Source organism: Cyprinus carpio, chromosome A7, assembly GCF_018340385.1.
Source record: "Cyprinus carpio isolate SPL01 chromosome A7, ASM1834038v1, whole genome shotgun sequence".
Classification (NCBI taxonomy): Eukaryota; Metazoa; Chordata; class Actinopteri; order Cypriniformes; family Cyprinidae; genus Cyprinus; species Cyprinus carpio.
This window is the reverse complement of record NC_056578.1, coordinates 6738704-6756588: the sequence shown is the minus strand read 5'-3', so window position 1 is coordinate 6756588 and position 17885 is coordinate 6738704. Positions and strand designations below refer to the sequence as shown.

The window sequence follows — 17885 nt, the reverse complement described above, 5'->3', positions numbered from 1 at the left end:
AAATATATACTGTGTGTGTATTATATATACATATGTATAATGTAAACAAACTTTTATTTTGAATGCGATTAATCGTTTGACAGCACTAATAATTAATTACATAAAAATGACTAAACAAAATTTAAACAATGGAGCAATAAGGAGGGGTTTTAATAATAATAATAATAATAATAATAATTATTATTATTATAAATTGTAATAAATGTAAAAAAATAATAATACATACTATAAAAGTTGCACAAAATTATTATATAAAAGAACTGAATATTATAAAGCAAAAGTCACAGTCAAGCCACTTCTGATCCAACTTCAAATTTAATAAGAATAAGAGAGTTATTCAGAGTTATTAATTAAATACACAGTAATTCATCATTGCAGATTATTTATAACATACGCGATACGTTTTATTTAAAAATGTGTTATAATCGATCAGTCCAGGCTGCAGTAGAAGTCCTGGTCTCTGCGGTGCTGCTGCACTGGCATGTCCCTCCGGACGTCCCGTAGTCTCTGCAGGTCAATCTGCACCAGTGTTAAACCCTCGTCTGAACCGCCACAGTCCCCGGTCACCTCCCCCCACGGGTCCACGGCCAGCGCGTGTCCGTACGACGTCCGCTTCGCGTGATGAGCTCCGACCTGCGCCGCCGCCAGAACGAAGCACTGCGTCTCGATGGCGCGCGCGCGCAGGAGGACCTGTCAGGAGAACAGGGCTAGAGTAGACCATCCGTTTCACACTCATTCTGCGAGCCGACATCAACGATAGTCAATGTTTTACTCACGCAGGTCACATTTCGTAGCATTTTTGCTTTCGACAACCATTTGTAAGGTGAAAGAAGTCTTGCATTATCCGTTAAACACCAGAAAAACGTGATTTCTGAGCCAGATTACAACTATCTGTTCCATTCTCAGCTGATTTTCACAAGAATGACATTATTTTATGTCTAGTTCTGATTTCAAGTGTCATTAAAACCAAATCTTTTGACATCTGACTGCTTTCGTTCCATCAAAGCTGATAAAATAATCTTCATTCTTTGTTCAGATTTCATACCATTTCAGACATTTTCATAGAAAACTATATTTAACAAAGAAAAAGAAGACTCAGTTAGGAGCAATCAGTGTTTTGGTTTTTGTTTTTTGGTGGCATTGTGACAAAATTTTCATGACAATTAAAAATAAACACCCAAATTACTGTATTTTGTTTTAAAATAATTTATAATAATCATGCCATGCAAAAAGCCATTAATAAACAAATAAATAAATGCATACTCATTAATGTAATCCATAAAAAGTATTAATGAATTATTATTTAAATATCATCATGGGAGTATTTTCTGTATTTTTTCCTGTCTTGATTTAATTTGTGCCGATTTCAATAAAAATAAATAAATAAATAAACATTGCATTTTTAATGATCACCTGAGAATTATGGGGGGGGGGGGGCTCAATTAAGACTATATTTATTGTTTTTTTTTTTTTTTGCATTTTGATATGTTCCTGACAACTGAATGTACTTGAAAAACTGTCCGTGCACCTGAAAAAAATGTACGTGATGGAAGTTTTTTATATCTATATATCTATATCTATATCTATATATATCTATATATATATATATATATTTTTTTTTTTTTTTTTTTTTTTTACTTAGTATCATCAAATTAGGCAATAATAGGCCTTGTTTTTGCAAATCAACATTTTGTTTTAATGACATGTTTTCACCTCCCAGTGTGCCGTTCCTGTGGCCACAGTGAAGGCTGAGGGGTAAGTGAGGATCTCTGCTCCGTGTCTCCGCAGCGCTGATGAAAGCTCAGGAAAACGCAGATCGTAGCAGACGCCAAGACCGACCTACAACGAACACAACACCATGACAGCATTACAGTGCACCCTAATATCAAGACTGAGAGTCCTGCGGCTGCTTGTGTTCTTGTTTTGGGCTGAAGCACCTTTCCGATGGGCGTCTGGACGGGAGCCACCAGTCGAGGCCCGGGGACGGTGAAAGCACTTTCTTTCAGAGACACTCCTTTACTCGTCAACTCCACATCAAACAAATGAGCCTTCCTGTACACAGACACCAGCTCACCTGAACACACACACACACACACAACCCGCTTCTGCTGAATGCGGCAGAAAACCATCTCATACTAAATTCTATTTAACATGAAGAAAACACAGGATATATTAGGATCATTCTTTTTTTGTTGTTTTTTTTTTTGCATTGTGACTTTTTTCATGACAATTTTGAGGCATTTTCTTTTAATAATAATATAATTTTCTTGTAAAAACATTGATCTTGCTATGAAAACAGCTATTGATACTGATAAAAAATAATAAATAAATAAAAATTATAAAATATTATTTAACTTATTGAAATATCATAAATATCCAAATTAAATACAATAAAAATCAAATATGAGTATTTTCTATATTTAAACATGACAGTATGTTCAGCCTTTAATATGTACTGGTTTTATTTATTTAAAATTCAATGTATTACGGTATTTTTAAAATATTTATATAATAATATCATAGTAATTAATCACCTTTAATCATCTGAGAACTATGAAAATGAAAGGCCTATGTGAGGACAATTTTTTTAAAAAACATTTTTCCATCTGACAACATTTTCCCAACAATAAAGTACACGTAAAAGCTTAAATTACAATTACTGTATTTTATTTTAAAATATGAATGGAAATAAATAAACAAACAATTAATCATTACCGTAATGCAGTAAATATAAAGTATAATTTAAATTAGTTTAAATTTAAATATCATTGTAGCATTTTCTGCTTTTAATTTATACTGATTTTGATTATTTAAAAAAAAAAATCATTGTATTTCCAGACAGATACTGTACATTTCATACAAAATTATTAAAAAAACATTATATTAGAGTTGTTTTATAAATATTAAATACTGTAAATATTTCATATATGTAAATTATTAAATAAATAGGAATCTGATTTAGTAATTAAATATTAAAAATATATGCATTACAGTAATAAATCACCTCATTAGCCAACAGAAAATGACAAAACTGTGATGCACACGTAAGATTATGTACCTTGTCCGTTCAGGATGATATGGCTGTTATAAATGCGCCGGTCTGTTTTCCAGTCGTGTCCTCTCTCATGAAACCCCCCCAGAGACAGCCACACGTCCAGCTTTTAAACACACACACAAACAGCTCCTCAGCCTCAGCGGTGGTCAGTCGCTGTGTTGGTGCTTGTATCGTACCTGGCCAGGTGTGAGTAACGGCTGATGATGTCACCGTCCAGACTCTCTGACAGCTGCAGCGTTTCCTCGCGGTTCGAGCCGATGTAATCGAAGCCCTCCGGCAGGAACACCATACAGGCCCCGCCCTCTCTGGCCTGCTCCACCAATCGCGTGCAAGTGCTGAAGTTGGCCTCTTTGTCAGGGGTGGCGGTCATCTGACAAACAGCCGCCACAGGAAGTGATGACGATGACGACATCCTGACAAAACAAATGAAGAACGTGCCTATGTTTCTACGAGCATCTCCAGAGGAGATCTGACAGCTGTCAGCTGCATTTCATTCGAGAAAACTATCCTCAGATACACACAGAAACTCAAAGCTCTTCACTACAACCCGCCAAAATAAAAGTTTGTTTTACCAGTTTAATTACAACAGCGCAACAGAATCTACATCTCAAAGTAATAATAATAATAATATTAATATAATTTATTAAAACAAACAGAAACTCAAAGGTCTTTACTGCAACCCGCCAAAATAAAAGCTTGGTTTAACTTGAACAAATTATGACAGAAAAATATATTACTATTGTAGAGTAGAAAGTACATCTCAGCGTAATAATATTTATTAAACATTATTTGTTTATCAAAACTATTTAAACACTTGAAAAATTATTTTTTCAAGAATTTCACAATTTCTCAGCACTTTGTTTGCCAAAAAGTAAAAGGACTGGACTTGATCAGATTGCAATTTAAAAGATTAATTAAATTGTTAAAGTTTAATGCATTCCTTTTTGCACCAATACTTTTGATAATATATTTATTTTCATCCATAAAAAAATATAGAAATAAATGGTGCATAATTTATTGTTCCACGAAACCTCCTTAAATTAAAGAATAAGTATTATATAAATTAATAAATTAAATTAAATTTAGTACGTATATACATGTTTTGACTGCCGAGGATCACAAGTGAGACCCTTAAACGAGTAATAAATGCATTATTTCTATATCAACCACGGTTAGACTCAGTGCAACTGTTGCGCCTTCATGTGGACACTAATGAAAACTGCACAGAAAGTCACAAGACTAGTCCTGGCTGTCCATTTATATTGCAAATACAACAAATGAAATAAAAGCATATAATCAGTAACACATCTGCTGTCATCAGAGCCTCGTGCGCATCTAAAACACAAGAGGATCTGATATTTACATGCAAGAGCATGAGAAGTGTTGCACAAACAAACAAAACAAGCAGCAGAAACTCTTGCCTGATCTGTCCTCGCAGCGCCGACAGAACCACAGCAGCTGAAGGCCCTCGCTGTCTCAGTGCAGCACACAGACGCATCGACAGCCTGCAGAACTCAACTACTCGCTCGGATTGAACTTTGAGCCCATTTCAGCCGCTGCCACGGCAATAACTAACCTTACAGCGTGCGCATTAAAAACACACGACGAAACCTGCTCTACTCTCACGAACACGAATGTGAGTTAAAGAACAACCCAGCCGTTTTGTGCTAAATTACAGTTTATTTTTGGCTAAATACGCGTGCAATCCCAATACTTCCGTGTGGGCGGGGCTTAGATGTCAGAACGCGGCTTCTTATTGGATAATACTTTGGGTCGAAGTAATAATTCTTATATTTACGTACCTTGCATTTTCTTTCAATTGTTTATCACCAGTATCGGTATTGTAATATATTTACCAGCAGCATTATTCAGGTCTAAATGATCACAATCGCAGAAACAGCACCGAGACCGCGCCATCACGTGTTAAGCGTTACTTTTCTCAGCGCAGAGCAGGAAGGACCAATCACAGGAAAGTCGTTGTGATCGCTGAAAAAGATAAGCGTTTATTTATCTATTTACTGCAAAACTAAATTTCCATCTATTTATACAATCATACAATTTCAAAGATTTTAATCGTTTCTTATAAATGTCGTCAGTAAGACTGAAACGTCCTCAGATTTGAAAGCTATATAGGCTTTCCGAGCAGCCAAGCGCCTCTTGTGGAACAACAACTACACTTTTTGAATATATATATATATATATTATTTAGTATTATATATAGTATTTTATGTGTGGTTTAAAAAACGAGTACAGCGCCTTTCGTTTTAATTCTTAGCGAGCAGTAATTTCAGTCAGGAATGTTCGCGGTCAGTCCCTCACGTGACCGTTGTTGGGTCCTGACTCGTGCGGTGCGGTGCAGTTCATCATGGCGGCGAACAGCAGCAACAACACGAGCGGTAAAAGCGGCGGAAAGCAGCCCACGCCGTCCGCCGAGCAGGTAACAGCGCATCGGGTTCATTACAATAACTCACGAACACTTCATCTACGCGGCGCGACAGAACCAGAGCGCGCCTGCTATAAACAACAAAGCCGCGAGCGTCCGACGCCCCTCGGTGCAGCACAACGGATGTGTTCGGGTTGCGTTGTGAAGCGTGTACACTGGGTGTGTTGTGACTGTGCCGGTTTATAGCTGTCGCGCAACAACGCAAACCTCAGACATCTGCTGCATGAGAGATAAAACACAGTGATTTTATAAATCTAGGTCTCCACCCATTAGAAACTAGTTCCTGCCTCCATAAGGAAAGTGCGGCGTCTGCACGCCTGTCGCTATTTCTGTCATTCAACACTCACGAGACAGAAGAAACTATCAAGAGTGACAGTTTTATATATATATATAGTATTTGGTGATGAACTTACATTTACAATACAGGGTTGTATATCTTTACACACCCACATTTTTATAATTTATATATATATATATGTAATATTAATATTGTGTTGTTATATTAAATATATAATTATTATAATTACCCTATAAAAATAATTTAAGCAAGCCTTTTTCCCCCAAGTCATCAGGGGGACAGAAATCTTTTTCTAAATGCACCTGTATACTTGAACCTAATCATCTTTCTTACTGTTATTATTTTAGAATTTACTAGTGTATTAATATGCATCCGTTATTCATTTGTGTGCTCGTGTTTGAATCAGGTGGTGGCTACGTTCCAGAGGATGCGACAGGAGCAGCGCGGTATGGCCTCAAAGGCTGCCGAGCTGGAGATGGAGATCAACGAACACAGGTGCGTTTAATAAGAGTCATGTACTGTGAAACCTTCCCGTCCCGCAGTGGATGGGTGCCGTCAGAATGAGAGTCCAAACAGCTGATAAACACTCCGCTCCATCAGACATTAAGTGATGGGCTGGAGTGGTGTGGATTATTGTGATGTTTTTATCAGCTGTTTAGACTCTTATTCTGACGGCACCCATTCACTGCAGAGGATCCACTGGTGAACAAGTGATGCAATGCTACATTTCTCCAAATCTGTTCTGATGAAGAAACATTCACGCCGTTGTGTTCAAAAGGCAGCGTAAACACACTGACGCTCATCACTTCCTCCTCACAGCCTCGTCATTGACACGCTAAAGGAAGTCGATCCGTCGCGGAAGTGCTTTCGTTTAGTTGGCGGTGTGCTGGTGGAGAGGACCGTCAGAGAAGTTATGCCTGCGCTGGAAAACAATAAAGAACAGGTGTGACTCTGGATTCACAGACGTGTGCTCGTCATAAACAATGCGTTATTTACACTTCTCTCTTTCCGATCAGATTACAAAGATCGTGGAGTCGCTGAACTCACAGATGCAGGCGAAAGGGCGGGAGCTGACGGAGTACCGCGAGCGCTACAACATCCGACTAGTCGGAGAGGACGACAAGCAGGGCAAAGCGGACGCCAGTCAGGCCAAAGAGAGCGAAGGAGGAGGCTCTAAAGGCGGCGCCGGAGTGCTCGTCTCCTAGTGGATTTCTCTAAACGCTGGTTAGAAATCGTGGTGCTTTAGTATTTGCGGAGAGACTGAGTTGGCATGTTTCTATTAAATCTTACAGAAGGCAGTCGTAAAACACGAAAGAGAGTGAAAGTCTCGGTTTCCATGCACGGTTTTTGTACATTCATAACCTTGAAACACAACTCACAACACCACCTTTCCCATCCGAACATTTCCAGCCGTTCGCTTTAGCAAAATAAACTCAGTGTGATTTCAACTAAACTGCTTTCCATTGTTTGCTTTTCACTCCAGTTTGTTACAAATAAATAGGCAGTAAACATGTTTCATGTCTAAATGGACTTCATAAACTCATCATGTCAAATAGTTTTTGAGGCTTGATTTTCACTTCTTCTGCTTTGGGGAGATGTAATATTTAGTAATATTTGGCAGGACGTCTCGTACGGTGAACTCCATCGTTCTTTATGTCACGACTGTACACCTTTGGACGAAGCCTTTTTATGTGTTTTTTGTTTTCGTGGTTGTTTTGGTTATTGAATTAAAAACACAAAATTGAGCAAGATCTGCTGACGGTGTTGCGTGTTTTGTTCGTCACTAAAATCACACACTTGTTGGAGCAAAAATATAAAGGTGTGCGTGTTGCTGTTAACTGTGTTAAATAAAATTATTATAATTACCAAATATTCATTTGATAATGACAAGTATAATATTAATTATACATTAAAAAGCTGTTTTATTATAACAATATTAATATATTTATTTTTATAGAGCTAATAATAATAATATTTTGTGATTATTCAAATTGGCTGTTTGTAAAAACAACTGTAATGTGGACTGAAAACTTTAAAGTCGATGCAAAGACTATAATGTTTCTTAATCATGAGAAGAAATGTTTATGTAGCAGTTCAAATAATCTTAATAGAATTTGTCCATGCCATGCAGCCCTATTACCTTAAAAAATTATGAGTTAAAAAGTCTCACAGGGCTGGTAAAATAAAATATTTTTGGTTTGTTTGGCTAAGAAAAAAATTGGGAATCCGTAAGTTTTGGGTGTTTTTCACAGGTGAAATGCAGTTTTTTAATAGGAACCGACACAATCTGAGGACGAATGACTTCCAGACGCGGATTAAGTTGCTTAAGCGAATTTGCCACATTATTTGAGATCAATGAAACATTCATAATCTTCAAGTTTGAGGTTTAACAGTTTATTTATCAGTATCTTGAAGCACTGAGGAACGAAAAGGCAGAATAAATAAGGTAAGGACTAATGTGTTTCAGAATTGATGTCGATTTGTATGTATGCATGTATATATATTTTTTTTAATTTGTGTTAAATTTTATTTTTTTTATTATTACTTACATTTGTGCCACTAGTTGTCACTAAATTAAGCATTTAAAAGTACATTACTTTGGTGAGCGGGTACGAAATTCCTCGAAAAAGACGGATCGCTTTACGGCAGCAACAAATGCACGCGTACAGCCCATATTTACGACAATTAATTCCACACGCTTAACTGTAGGGGGCTCCAAAGCCTGAAAAATACAAATACCGTATATAACGGTCATTGTATATTATACTATCATGTTTAAAAATATTATTATTTCTCTTTTTAACCAAGCTTTTTAGCTTAAGTCAAAAACGATTTCCGACGAGGATGGGATTCGAACCCACGCGTGCAGAGCACAATGGATTAGCAGTCCATCGCCTTAACCACTCGGCCACCTCGTCTGGTGCGACTGCGTTTTATACTTGATCTTTTTGACTCGATATAGGTATCACCTATAGGTAATACTACACAAGTTTTCGTGTGTCGAGAAGATTTGCTGATAGTTGTTCTTTCTTTTACTGAGGGGAAGTGTGGATGGAGTCGAAACAGTCACACACACACACGCCAGAACACGAGCGGTGAGCCGAGCCCGTTCTAGGGAGTTTACGGTAACGTTAACCGGAACGGTAAACAGAGATATGCGCCGCCATGCGCAGTGCATGCTGTGTACGCGAACGCTTTTCTCCCTCTGCTTGTTCACAGGCGTCTTTTAAACGCATGCATCCAAACATGCAAGTCGATTCCCGTTTAAACTGACCTGCACTACATCTCGCTGCAGTGCAAATCAATGCAATGTCTGCTGCATGCACGAGGGCTGCATAGCTAGACAGCCTGCTAACCCTAGCTGATCTGTGTGAGCGCTCTTTCAGAACGTTTAATTGACACTAAACAAAAGCTACCAGTAATTGTAATGCATTTCTCTAAAAAATGCTCCGTGTTTAAGGTGGTGCTCAGCGCCCTTCTCCTTGTTGCACTGTTGCAGCTTTTATATCTGTCTTTCCTCTCAAAATTGCACGGCAAACAGCAGCGCTACAAGTATTCTGAGCTCTTCGGCTCCAAAAAGACAGCAAATCAAGTAGAGAAGAACCCCAGGCGGGAACATCTCAGGTACTCTTTATCCACAGGTGGGATCTTCGATGGGAGCGGACAGTACCGCGTGTACAAAAACCTAATCAAAAGCGACTTCTCGACCAATCAGAAGCCAGGCGCAGATCCCAGGTCACACCACCTGGCTCTGGCCACGCATACGACCATCAACAACCTTCACCATTTGAGCTCTTTGTTGGAGCGCTGGCAGAATCCTCTATCTGTCGCGATATTCGCCAACGGCCAAGATGTCAAGTTCGCCACGGCGTTCGTTTACGCCCTCAGCATTTTCTGCCCACAGGTTCAAGCGCTGGTGGACTTCCATCTGGTTTGCCACTCAGGGGAAATGGCCAGTTTTCCAGACCAGGATCGAGAGCATTTCACTGGTCTGGAGGAGAAGGGCTGCTCCGGCGTCTTCGCCAAGCTCGAATCCCACCGAGACAAGTATAAGAACTACGCCATCGGCAGCAACGTCTCGTACCCCAACAACCTTCTCCGCAACGTGGCCCGCAGCGGCACAGACGCTGCCTACATCCTGGTTATCGATATCGACATGCTACCCAGTGCCAATCTGCACCACCAGTTCGTGACCATGCTGATGAGGCGCGAACCGGCCGCGGACGAGGTCCTGGTGCTTCCTGCCTTCGAGATCAGACACACTCGTAAGATGCCCGCGACCAAGTCGGAGCTGGTGCAGCTCTATCAGGTTGGCGAGGTGCGGCCGTTCTACGATGAACTCTGCCCTCGCTGTCAAGCTCCCACTAACTACTCACAGTGGGTCAATCTGGCCAGAAAGAGCTCTGGGCCGCTGGAGGTGGCGTACACCATAAACTGGGCCGATCCGTGGGAGCCTTTCTACATCGGTGCTCGAACCGTTCCTCTCTATGATGAGAACTTCAGGCAGTACGGCTTCAACCGCATCAGTCAGGTGAGTCGATGGAAGAATATACACACCTAAATTAGCCAAATAATAAAAAAATCATCCAATATTTATTTAATCATTTTTTTGTCTTCAGGCCTGTGAGCTTCACGTCGCCGGTTACAGGTTCTCTGTGGTGAGCAATGCGTTTGTGGTGCACAAAGGGTTCAAGGTCCAGGGAGAGTTTCACAGCAGAAAGGACGAGGAGAACCGCAAGAACCGCATCCTCTTCCGCAGCTTCAAGGAGAGCCTGAAGGCCAAGTATCCGAACTCGCCGTGCCGCTGCTGAGAAAACAGATGGTAATGAGAGAGATCACATCTGCTCCTGACCAACATCTTCCAGACTTTATGAGAGAATCATAGATGCACAAAACCTGAAACGAAGAACCGGAATCTCCACTCATTTCAAAACATGAAAAACTGTACTGTCAGAGGAGATGTACTTGAACGCTCATTATTTGATCAGTAAGCTGAAGATCCTTCATGCTTTTAATGAGAGAAACTAAATAAAGAAAATCTTTTTTTATTTATAAGTTTTGTTTTCAGTACATTTGTAACTCCTTTGGGTTTTGAGGGCAAGATATAAATGTCTTCAAAGTTAACTTATTTATTTATTTGATGTTTTTTTTTTTTTTAAATGCTACTCTCCATCTCACTTTTCTGAGGTTTTCACTGCATTTTAATTTATTTTTTCACTTTTTTCCCCCAAATTGAAGGCAAGACTCCCAGGGTGAAATGAACTACTATATTACCATACTTTTCTAGTTAATTGATTATGTTAAGAATTGCATTTTTTATTTATTTTTCATAATACATGTTTTCAAAGTAGTCATTATGTAATTAAATATGCATACATTTCCTGAGCAGAAATGGGTAAAGAGCAGATTCAAAATTGTTTAATTTGGTTGACATGTTAGAGTCAAATGATTTTACAGACGATTTTTCTTTTTATATCACTAAAAAAATGTGTTTAGGAATCAAAATGTATAAAACCAGGTGAATGATATATGAACAAACCCATTAATGTGCTGCTGAAGTATAGAGAAAAAGGCATTCATTGCGACTGAAATCTACAGACACAAATAAATAAATTGCAATAAAATCCAAAAGCATATTTGGCAAAGTTTTCTTTTCACTAGGCCGAGCAACCCAAAATCTGAAAACTGACCAGTGCATGAAAAACACTGTTGAAGCCTGTAGTGTCTTGCCTTAATCTGAGAAACGTTTTGCCTTCTAAGCAGTAGCTGGTTACTGATGGCTTGTATTAAAGTACAATGAGTACAGTATAGGTTATAAGAGAAAGAATGTGGTGCAGCTGTATCTCATGAAGGGACTGTAACGCTACACGTGTTTGAGTTACTGACGAGACGAGGTCTCGTAAAGACCCAGAGATTAGTTTTAAAGCTATTAACATATTAAGGCCGATAGGCCACCTTTATGCTAATAAAGACTTTAAAGACGCTCAAAGAGCCTGATGATATTACACAACCGGGGAGTGGTGTCTGAAAATCATATTAGTGTTTTAATTATACTGTGGATTAGGGGTAGATGACAATTAAGCAACACTGGATTAATGCAGGAACGTACAGGTTTTAGTACTAGCAATACTGCATATGTCAGATATTTACATCTGCTGTAAAAGATGCGTAGTGTTTAACACTGAATGGGGTTTATATATTGTCCTTTGTTTTGGGAAAAAATAACCAATTTTCTTTTACTTTATAATATATATATATTTTTCTGATTGGAGGTTGTTGGTTTTTTTTTTTACATTAGTTTCCAGTAATATTATTTTGCTAATTAATTTTTGTCAAAAGAGTATTTTGGTTATTTAACCGTGTTTACCCTGATAGTGTTGTGTGGTAATGGAAGCATGAATGTCGTGACACTGGAAAAACGCTGTCAGTCCAGAAACCTTGTTGTGAAACTGAAATATTTTAAGTGTTTTATAAAATTGTGACATAATGTGAACATGTAATTATTTGATTGCACATGATTATATAACTACCACTGTTTAAGTCATTATTGAATGGTGAATGAGGTCTTTTGTTATTATTAATATTGACTTGTTCGTTTTGTATCTATCTACAACATATGTGTTTCACTCTAAATTCTGTAGCAGATGAATTATTACACATTACCCTTTTCTGAAAATACATAACTGATAGAGGTCTGCTGATTTTAAGATCAGTGCTCAGCTGGTTGTAGGGTGATTGACTGCAAGGGAAACTAAAATGTGATTAACAATATAATTGTGTGTAGTTAAGATAATTAAATAGATATATCAACTGTTATAAAGGAGGAGAAAAGACAACAGCCTGTTTTTTGTTTGTTGGTGTCAGGACCGTGCATCCAGTCAAACTCAGTGGCATTTAGTCACTTGGCAGAAACTAGTGAAATTAGGCAGATGCATTTGAGCCAAAATACTATAGAGTTTGATTGGATGCACTGTATAATTTCACTAGATGAACATGAAAATGAAGTCATTATCTCAGACCATTAACAAAAACACATGAGAGACAGAACTACCATCTGGACAATGTGTTATTTTGTGCTTTGTGTGGTTTAAATTGTAATATATTTTATGAATGTTTAATTTTAAGCACACTTTTGTTTATTTCTGAAGTAAATTAAACCGTGTAGGTACTTTGTTGATGTAAAATCTGGGTGCTAAAGCAAAAAACAGTTGGCAACTGCTGTTGTCGATCAAAGCCACAAAATAGGCAAATTGACAACAACAAAAAAAGTTGCTTTTTTTCAGTTGCATGCTTGTTTTTAATAAAAATTTACTACATTTTGACCCCTTTCCTTATTTTGCAACGCGGACGTTCTCTATTTTTACGTGTTGCTATTACAAGAAGAACAAAGTGCAGTAAACAGAGAAAATATTTATAAAATATTATAAGTAACTGTTTGCAGTAGCCTATCAAGCAGCATAACAAGCTGTTTTGTACAAAAATAAATACTGGAAGCAAATGACACCGGAAGTCGTGCACATTCACGTTAAAAAAAATGAAATAAAATTAAAAACATATAGACATATGTGAGTTTATTAGTCTCTGAGGCCTATACTGATAAACGTCCGAGTGTCGTTGCAGAAGTGAACCAGTAGAGGGCGCGAAGTGTGAGCTTCATGTGGAACTGCATGCGTCCTGCGGGGTGTTAGATGTGTTTTACCCGAAACTACGCGCATTACTATGGCGAGTGGATTAGTGTCTGTGTGTCACAAGGTTTAGCTGCTCTTCACCTCCTCTGATCAGATCAGACCTGAGTCTGGCGGATCGGCGCGTTCACACGCAAGAGTGTCGAGGAGCGCGCAAACAAACCGTTTATTTCAGTTCAGCTCAGTTGCTAAACGCGATTGAACAGCCACAGCCTACTAAAGTATTCTAGATTATTTGGGCACCGTTCTTAATCATTCAGTTCTTATTATAAAGACACTAACGTAGATGGAGAGACGAATTGCACTGTAGTGAAATACTGACACCAGCTGTCCGGGAACGTTCTCTCAGAGTTCTTCCAGTAACGCTAAAAGAACGTTCTTTCAAAGCTTTGATGTCACAGTTTACATTTCTTTTTTGGAACTTGGCAGAGCATGATGGCATGCTTATATCATGTTGTTGGGGTTATCATAATAAGAAATTCTATTTGGAATGTTCACACTGTTTGGCTCAGGAATATTTAGTTGCTATGGTAACACTCAGGATGCCCAAATGAATCTGAGTTCACCGTTGTTTTTGTCATGTTTTATTTCATATAAAATTTAAATCATTCTGCATTAAGACTTTTAATAAGAATAAAACTATAGGTCTATATATCCAGTTTAATGTTTTAAGAAGTTGGCATTTTGGATATTTTAAGATGTCACAAAAATGTCTTATGTTTATACAGTTTAACAGTGACGTGTCTTACTAGTACAGAGCTCTAAATTACAATGATTCCAACATGATGTGAATACAGATGATATTCAAGGCTTTTCTCTCTCTCTCTCTCTCTCTCTCTCTCTCTCTATATATATATATATATATATTAAACACAGATTAAACTGTATTGTGGCAAGCCATAAAGTGCATTAACATAAATGCACTTGGAATGGAAGTTAATGCTGCAATCATTCTTGCACCACAGACTTCCATTATAATGTAAACAGTTTTATTTTATATTATTTTATTACTGGAAAAAGCATCATGCAGGGAAGAACCATATTTTACCTGGAAGCAACAGTTTGACTATAAAATGTTTTAATGATTTATTTATTTATTTATTATTATTATTTTTACAAACGTGTAGTTTTTCACTTCACAAGACATTAACTGATGGGCTGGAATGGTGGGATTACTTGTGGATTATTGTGTTGTTTTTATCAGTTGTTTGGACTCTCATTCTGACGGCACCCATTCACCGCATCCGCAGAGGATCCATTGCTGAGCAAGTTATGCAATGCTACATTTCTCCACATCTGAATAAAGAAGCCTGAGGGTGAGAACATTTTCAGCAAATTTTAATTTCTGGGTGAACCGTTCCTTTAATCCAAGCCATTTACAGAATAACTGACTGTTACTTAAATGTTGTCTCTGAAATGCATACCGTCTGTCATCTCTGCTGGTGCATTCCTGTGTTGAGCCTCTTGTTCTCTCTCTTCTCTTGCCTAAAGAAATGTGGCAGAGGAAGCAGAAGGCATGATGGGTGAGGGGTTGGTGTGGATAAGACGTTTTATTAAGCAGGTTTGGTGAGGTAAAGTGGGGCTTATCCCAGCAGCTTTGGGGAGCAAGGCTTATTTGGGTCACAGAGCTTTATGACACAAGCAATTACCAGCAGCACTAGCAGGAGGGAGGCAGGCCTGAGATTAGCTGCCCTGAGCCGGGAGAGAAGGGCAGGCGCTCCCCGTGCGGCTCGGACAGCTGGGCCTCGTGAGGGGGTTTGGGCCCAGCATCTCCGTCCGGTTGACCGATTTGTTTCTCATCTCACGCAAGGAACTCATGAGAGTGTGAGCAGATTTTGTTACTGACTCCAGTAAACACAGATTGGGGCGAGAGGCTGATGCCGGTCGCTGCTAGTTACAGAGCAGGCCAGTGTTGACTACAAAAATAAAGCCCAGTGATCAGTTGCAGCAAACCTGTTCTCTTAAATTAAGTGGATTGTTGCAACCAGCTGCTGATCATTTCTGATTGATTACAAGTGGACTAGTCACTTGCAGACGACTAGTAAAAACAAGAAGGTAACAATTTAAATTATTATAAATATTAAATTACCTCTATCTATCTATCCATCCATCATCAAATATATGTAACAATATCTATCTATCTATCTACACTGAACAAAATTATAAACGCAACACTTTTGTTTTTGCCCCCATTTGAACTCACAGATCTAAGACCTTTTCTATGTACACAAAATGCCTATTTCTCTCAAATATTGTTCACAAATCTATCTAAATCTGTGTTAGTGAGTACTTCTCCTTTGCTGAGATAATCCATCCACCTCACAGGCATGCCCCCTCAAAAATTGCGACATCTGTGGCATTGCGCTGTGTGATAAAACTGCACATTTTAGAGTGGCCTTTTATTGTGGCCAGCCTAAGGCACACCTGTGCAATAATCATGCTGTCTAATCAGCATCTTGATATACCACACCTGTGAGGTGGATAGATTATCTCGGCAAAGGAGAAGTCCTCACTAACACAGATTTAGACAGATTTGTGAACAATATTTGAGAGAAATAGGCCTTTTGTGTACATAGGTCATAGATCTTTGAATTCAGCTCATGAAAAATGGGGACAAAAACAAAAGTGTTGCATTTATAATTTTGTTCAGTCTATCTATCTATCTATCTATCTATCTATCTATCTATCTATCTATCTATCTATCTATCTATCTATCTATCTATCTATCTGTCTATCTGTCTATCTGGCACCTCCCTTCCGGTTTGTTCATGTTGCACAACATCAGGTCCACACCCATCTCACCTAATCAAAGGGAGCTCTGAGAGAAGGTAAGCTGTCTGTCATCAGTGGGGCAGTGAGACATGTGTGCTTGGATGCTTTGGCTGCTGGTGTTTTAAACCGATCCTGCTAATACCATGTCCATGATCATGTGTATGGCAGCTCTAATGAAAAACGACACTAAAACAGCAGGAGTGACACAGGAGAGCAGTCCAGCAGCATTATAGCCTGCGCTTCATTGGATTTCACACAAACACAGATGGATGCCCAGGTGCGCACTTCAGTACATGACGCAACGCTTACACGAAAACACTTTAAAGTAGAGTTGGATCAAGTGAATGAAGAATACTGTTTTAAATGCACATAGAATTAGAAATATATATATATATATATATATATATATATATATATATATATATATATATATATATATGTCTAATAAAACAATACTGTCAAGAAAAAGATTAGGAAAAGAAATGTCTAAAAAAGAAATTGGTCTACACAACATAGTCTTTTTTTTAAAGTTACATTTATGTTTGTGCGTGAGAAAGAATTTTGCACTTTTTTCTAGAGCTGAAATTTTGAGTTGAAGATTGACAACCGAAGGAAACAGCAGTAAGAGAACAGTGTTTTTATTAAAATGAGGAATGAGAGAGAGAGGAGGAAGCATCATTAGGTATCAGAATGATGTCACTGGCAGACAGATTTTGCATTTTGTAAATCATTTTTGTATATTCTATTACTGTAAGTCAATGCAGATGTGAAACAGTATAAAATCAGGGGAAAATGTTTACTTAACTCTTGTGCTGAACAGAATAAAAGACTTCGACACACTGCTGCATTCTGGACTCATGCTTGTAGACTATAACATTGTACCTTTTGAGATGGACAGGTCGTGTGGGCGGGGCTTGTGAGCGGATCAGGATGATGGTGGAAGTCACAGAGGCAGGCCTTAATGAGTATTAAAGTATTAGGTGAGAATAAGCCGTCAGGATGAGCCCTGCAGGTTCCCTAAACAACTCCAGTAACACCTGTTATATCACAGAAGAACAGCAGATTCAAATGATTTATTCCTGAGCTCCAATAAGCCCTGCGAACAAAAGCTGCTGTTATGATCAGATATCAAGAGAAGCCAATCATAACATCTATCTATCTATCTATCTATCTATCTATCTATCTATCTATCTATCTATCTATCTATCTATCTATCTATCTATCATCACTTATTGGCTCTGTTTATGTGGTCATGAGTGATATTGTATATACACTGTATTTTTTTCATGTTTTTGAATGAAGTCACTTTTGCTATTATTATAATTTAAAATAAGTTTAACTGTAACTGTAATAAATGAACTTCACAAGCTTGCAAATCCTGAAAGTAACATTAAGATGTAAATTCACATTTGCATCACACACCTTAACGTTAAACTTAAAGTTACATTTTAAATTATTCAGCTTATTTTCTGTTTACATTCATAGATTTAGTTGTAGTAAATATAACACCGCAATAAAATTCCCTAAAAATTCTAATAATCTAATCTAATCTAATATAATAAAAAGAAAAAAATGCAAATATAAGAAAGATAAGTCAATTAAAAGTCAAATAATAAAATTTACGTAAAATTC

The 17885-nt window shown here is 38.0% G+C and overlaps 3 protein-coding genes and 1 non-coding gene across 4 annotated transcripts; 2 read left to right on the top strand and 2 right to left on the bottom strand.

Moving 5' to 3' along the window:
- Positions 1–296: 296 nt before the first annotated feature.
- Positions 297–5010, bottom strand: nit1 (nitrilase 1). Its single transcript, XM_042759431.1, has 6 exons — positions 4477–5010; positions 3231–3468; positions 3059–3161; positions 1938–2074; positions 1714–1839; positions 297–690 (listed from the first exon to the last, which is right to left on the bottom strand). The coding sequence occupies exons 1-6, from the start codon at positions 4551–4553 to the stop codon at positions 430–432; spliced, it is 942 nt and encodes a 313-aa protein (XP_042615365.1). The 5' UTR covers positions 4554–5010; the 3' UTR covers positions 297–429.
- Positions 5011–5336: 326 nt separating this feature from the next.
- Positions 5337–7547, top strand: LOC109055674 (prefoldin subunit 2-like). Its single transcript, XM_019072873.2, has 4 exons — positions 5337–5492; positions 6203–6291; positions 6616–6739; positions 6813–7547. Exons 1-4 carry the CDS (start codon positions 5421–5423, stop codon positions 6999–7001), a joined length of 474 nt encoding a protein of 157 aa, XP_018928418.1. The 5' UTR covers positions 5337–5420; the 3' UTR covers positions 7002–7547.
- A 1085-nt stretch (positions 7548–8632) lies between these two features.
- Positions 8633–8714, bottom strand: trnas-gcu. Its single transcript has one exon. It is a non-coding gene; the product is annotated as a tRNA-Ser (tRNA).
- Positions 8715–8747: 33 nt separating this feature from the next.
- Positions 8748–13118, top strand: b4gat1 (beta-1,4-glucuronyltransferase 1). Its single transcript, XM_019072864.2, has 2 exons — positions 8748–10327; positions 10416–13118. Exons 1-2 carry the CDS (start codon positions 9224–9226, stop codon positions 10605–10607), a joined length of 1296 nt encoding a protein of 431 aa, XP_018928409.1. The 5' UTR covers positions 8748–9223; the 3' UTR covers positions 10608–13118.
- Positions 13119–17885: the final 4767 nt, after the last annotated feature.

Bases quoted from the DNA above. Each gene is read 5' to 3' on its own strand.
- LOC109055674 (XM_019072873.2), top strand. From the start codon at position 5,421: ATGGCGGCGAACAGCAGCAACAACACGAGCGGTAAAAGCGGCGGAAAG. The intron at 5,493-6,202 runs GTAACAGCGCAT...TGTTTGAATCAG, and splicing joins CCACGCCGTCCGCCGAGCAG to GTGGTGGCTACGTTCCAGAG. The intron at 6,740-6,812 runs GTGTGACTCTGG...CTTTCCGATCAG, and splicing joins TGGAAAACAATAAAGAACAG to ATTACAAAGATCGTGGAGTC.
- b4gat1 (XM_019072864.2), top strand. From the start codon at position 9,224: ATGCATTTCTCTAAAAAATGCTCCGTGTTTAAGGTGGTGCTCAGCGCC. The intron at 10,328-10,415 runs GTGAGTCGATGG...TTTTGTCTTCAG, and splicing joins GCTTCAACCGCATCAGTCAG to GCCTGTGAGCTTCACGTCGC.
- nit1 (XM_042759431.1), bottom strand. From the start codon at position 4,553: ATGCGTCTGTGTGCTGCACTGAGACAGCGAGGGCCTTCAGCTGCTGTG. The intron at 2,075-3,058 runs GTACATAATCTT...GTGTGTGTTCAG, and splicing joins TATCATCCTGAACGGACAAG to GTGAGCTGGTGTCTGTGTAC. The intron at 691-1,713 runs GTGAAAACATGT...TTCTCCTGACAG, and splicing joins CAGGAACGGCACACTGGGAG to GTCCTCCTGCGCGCGCGCGC.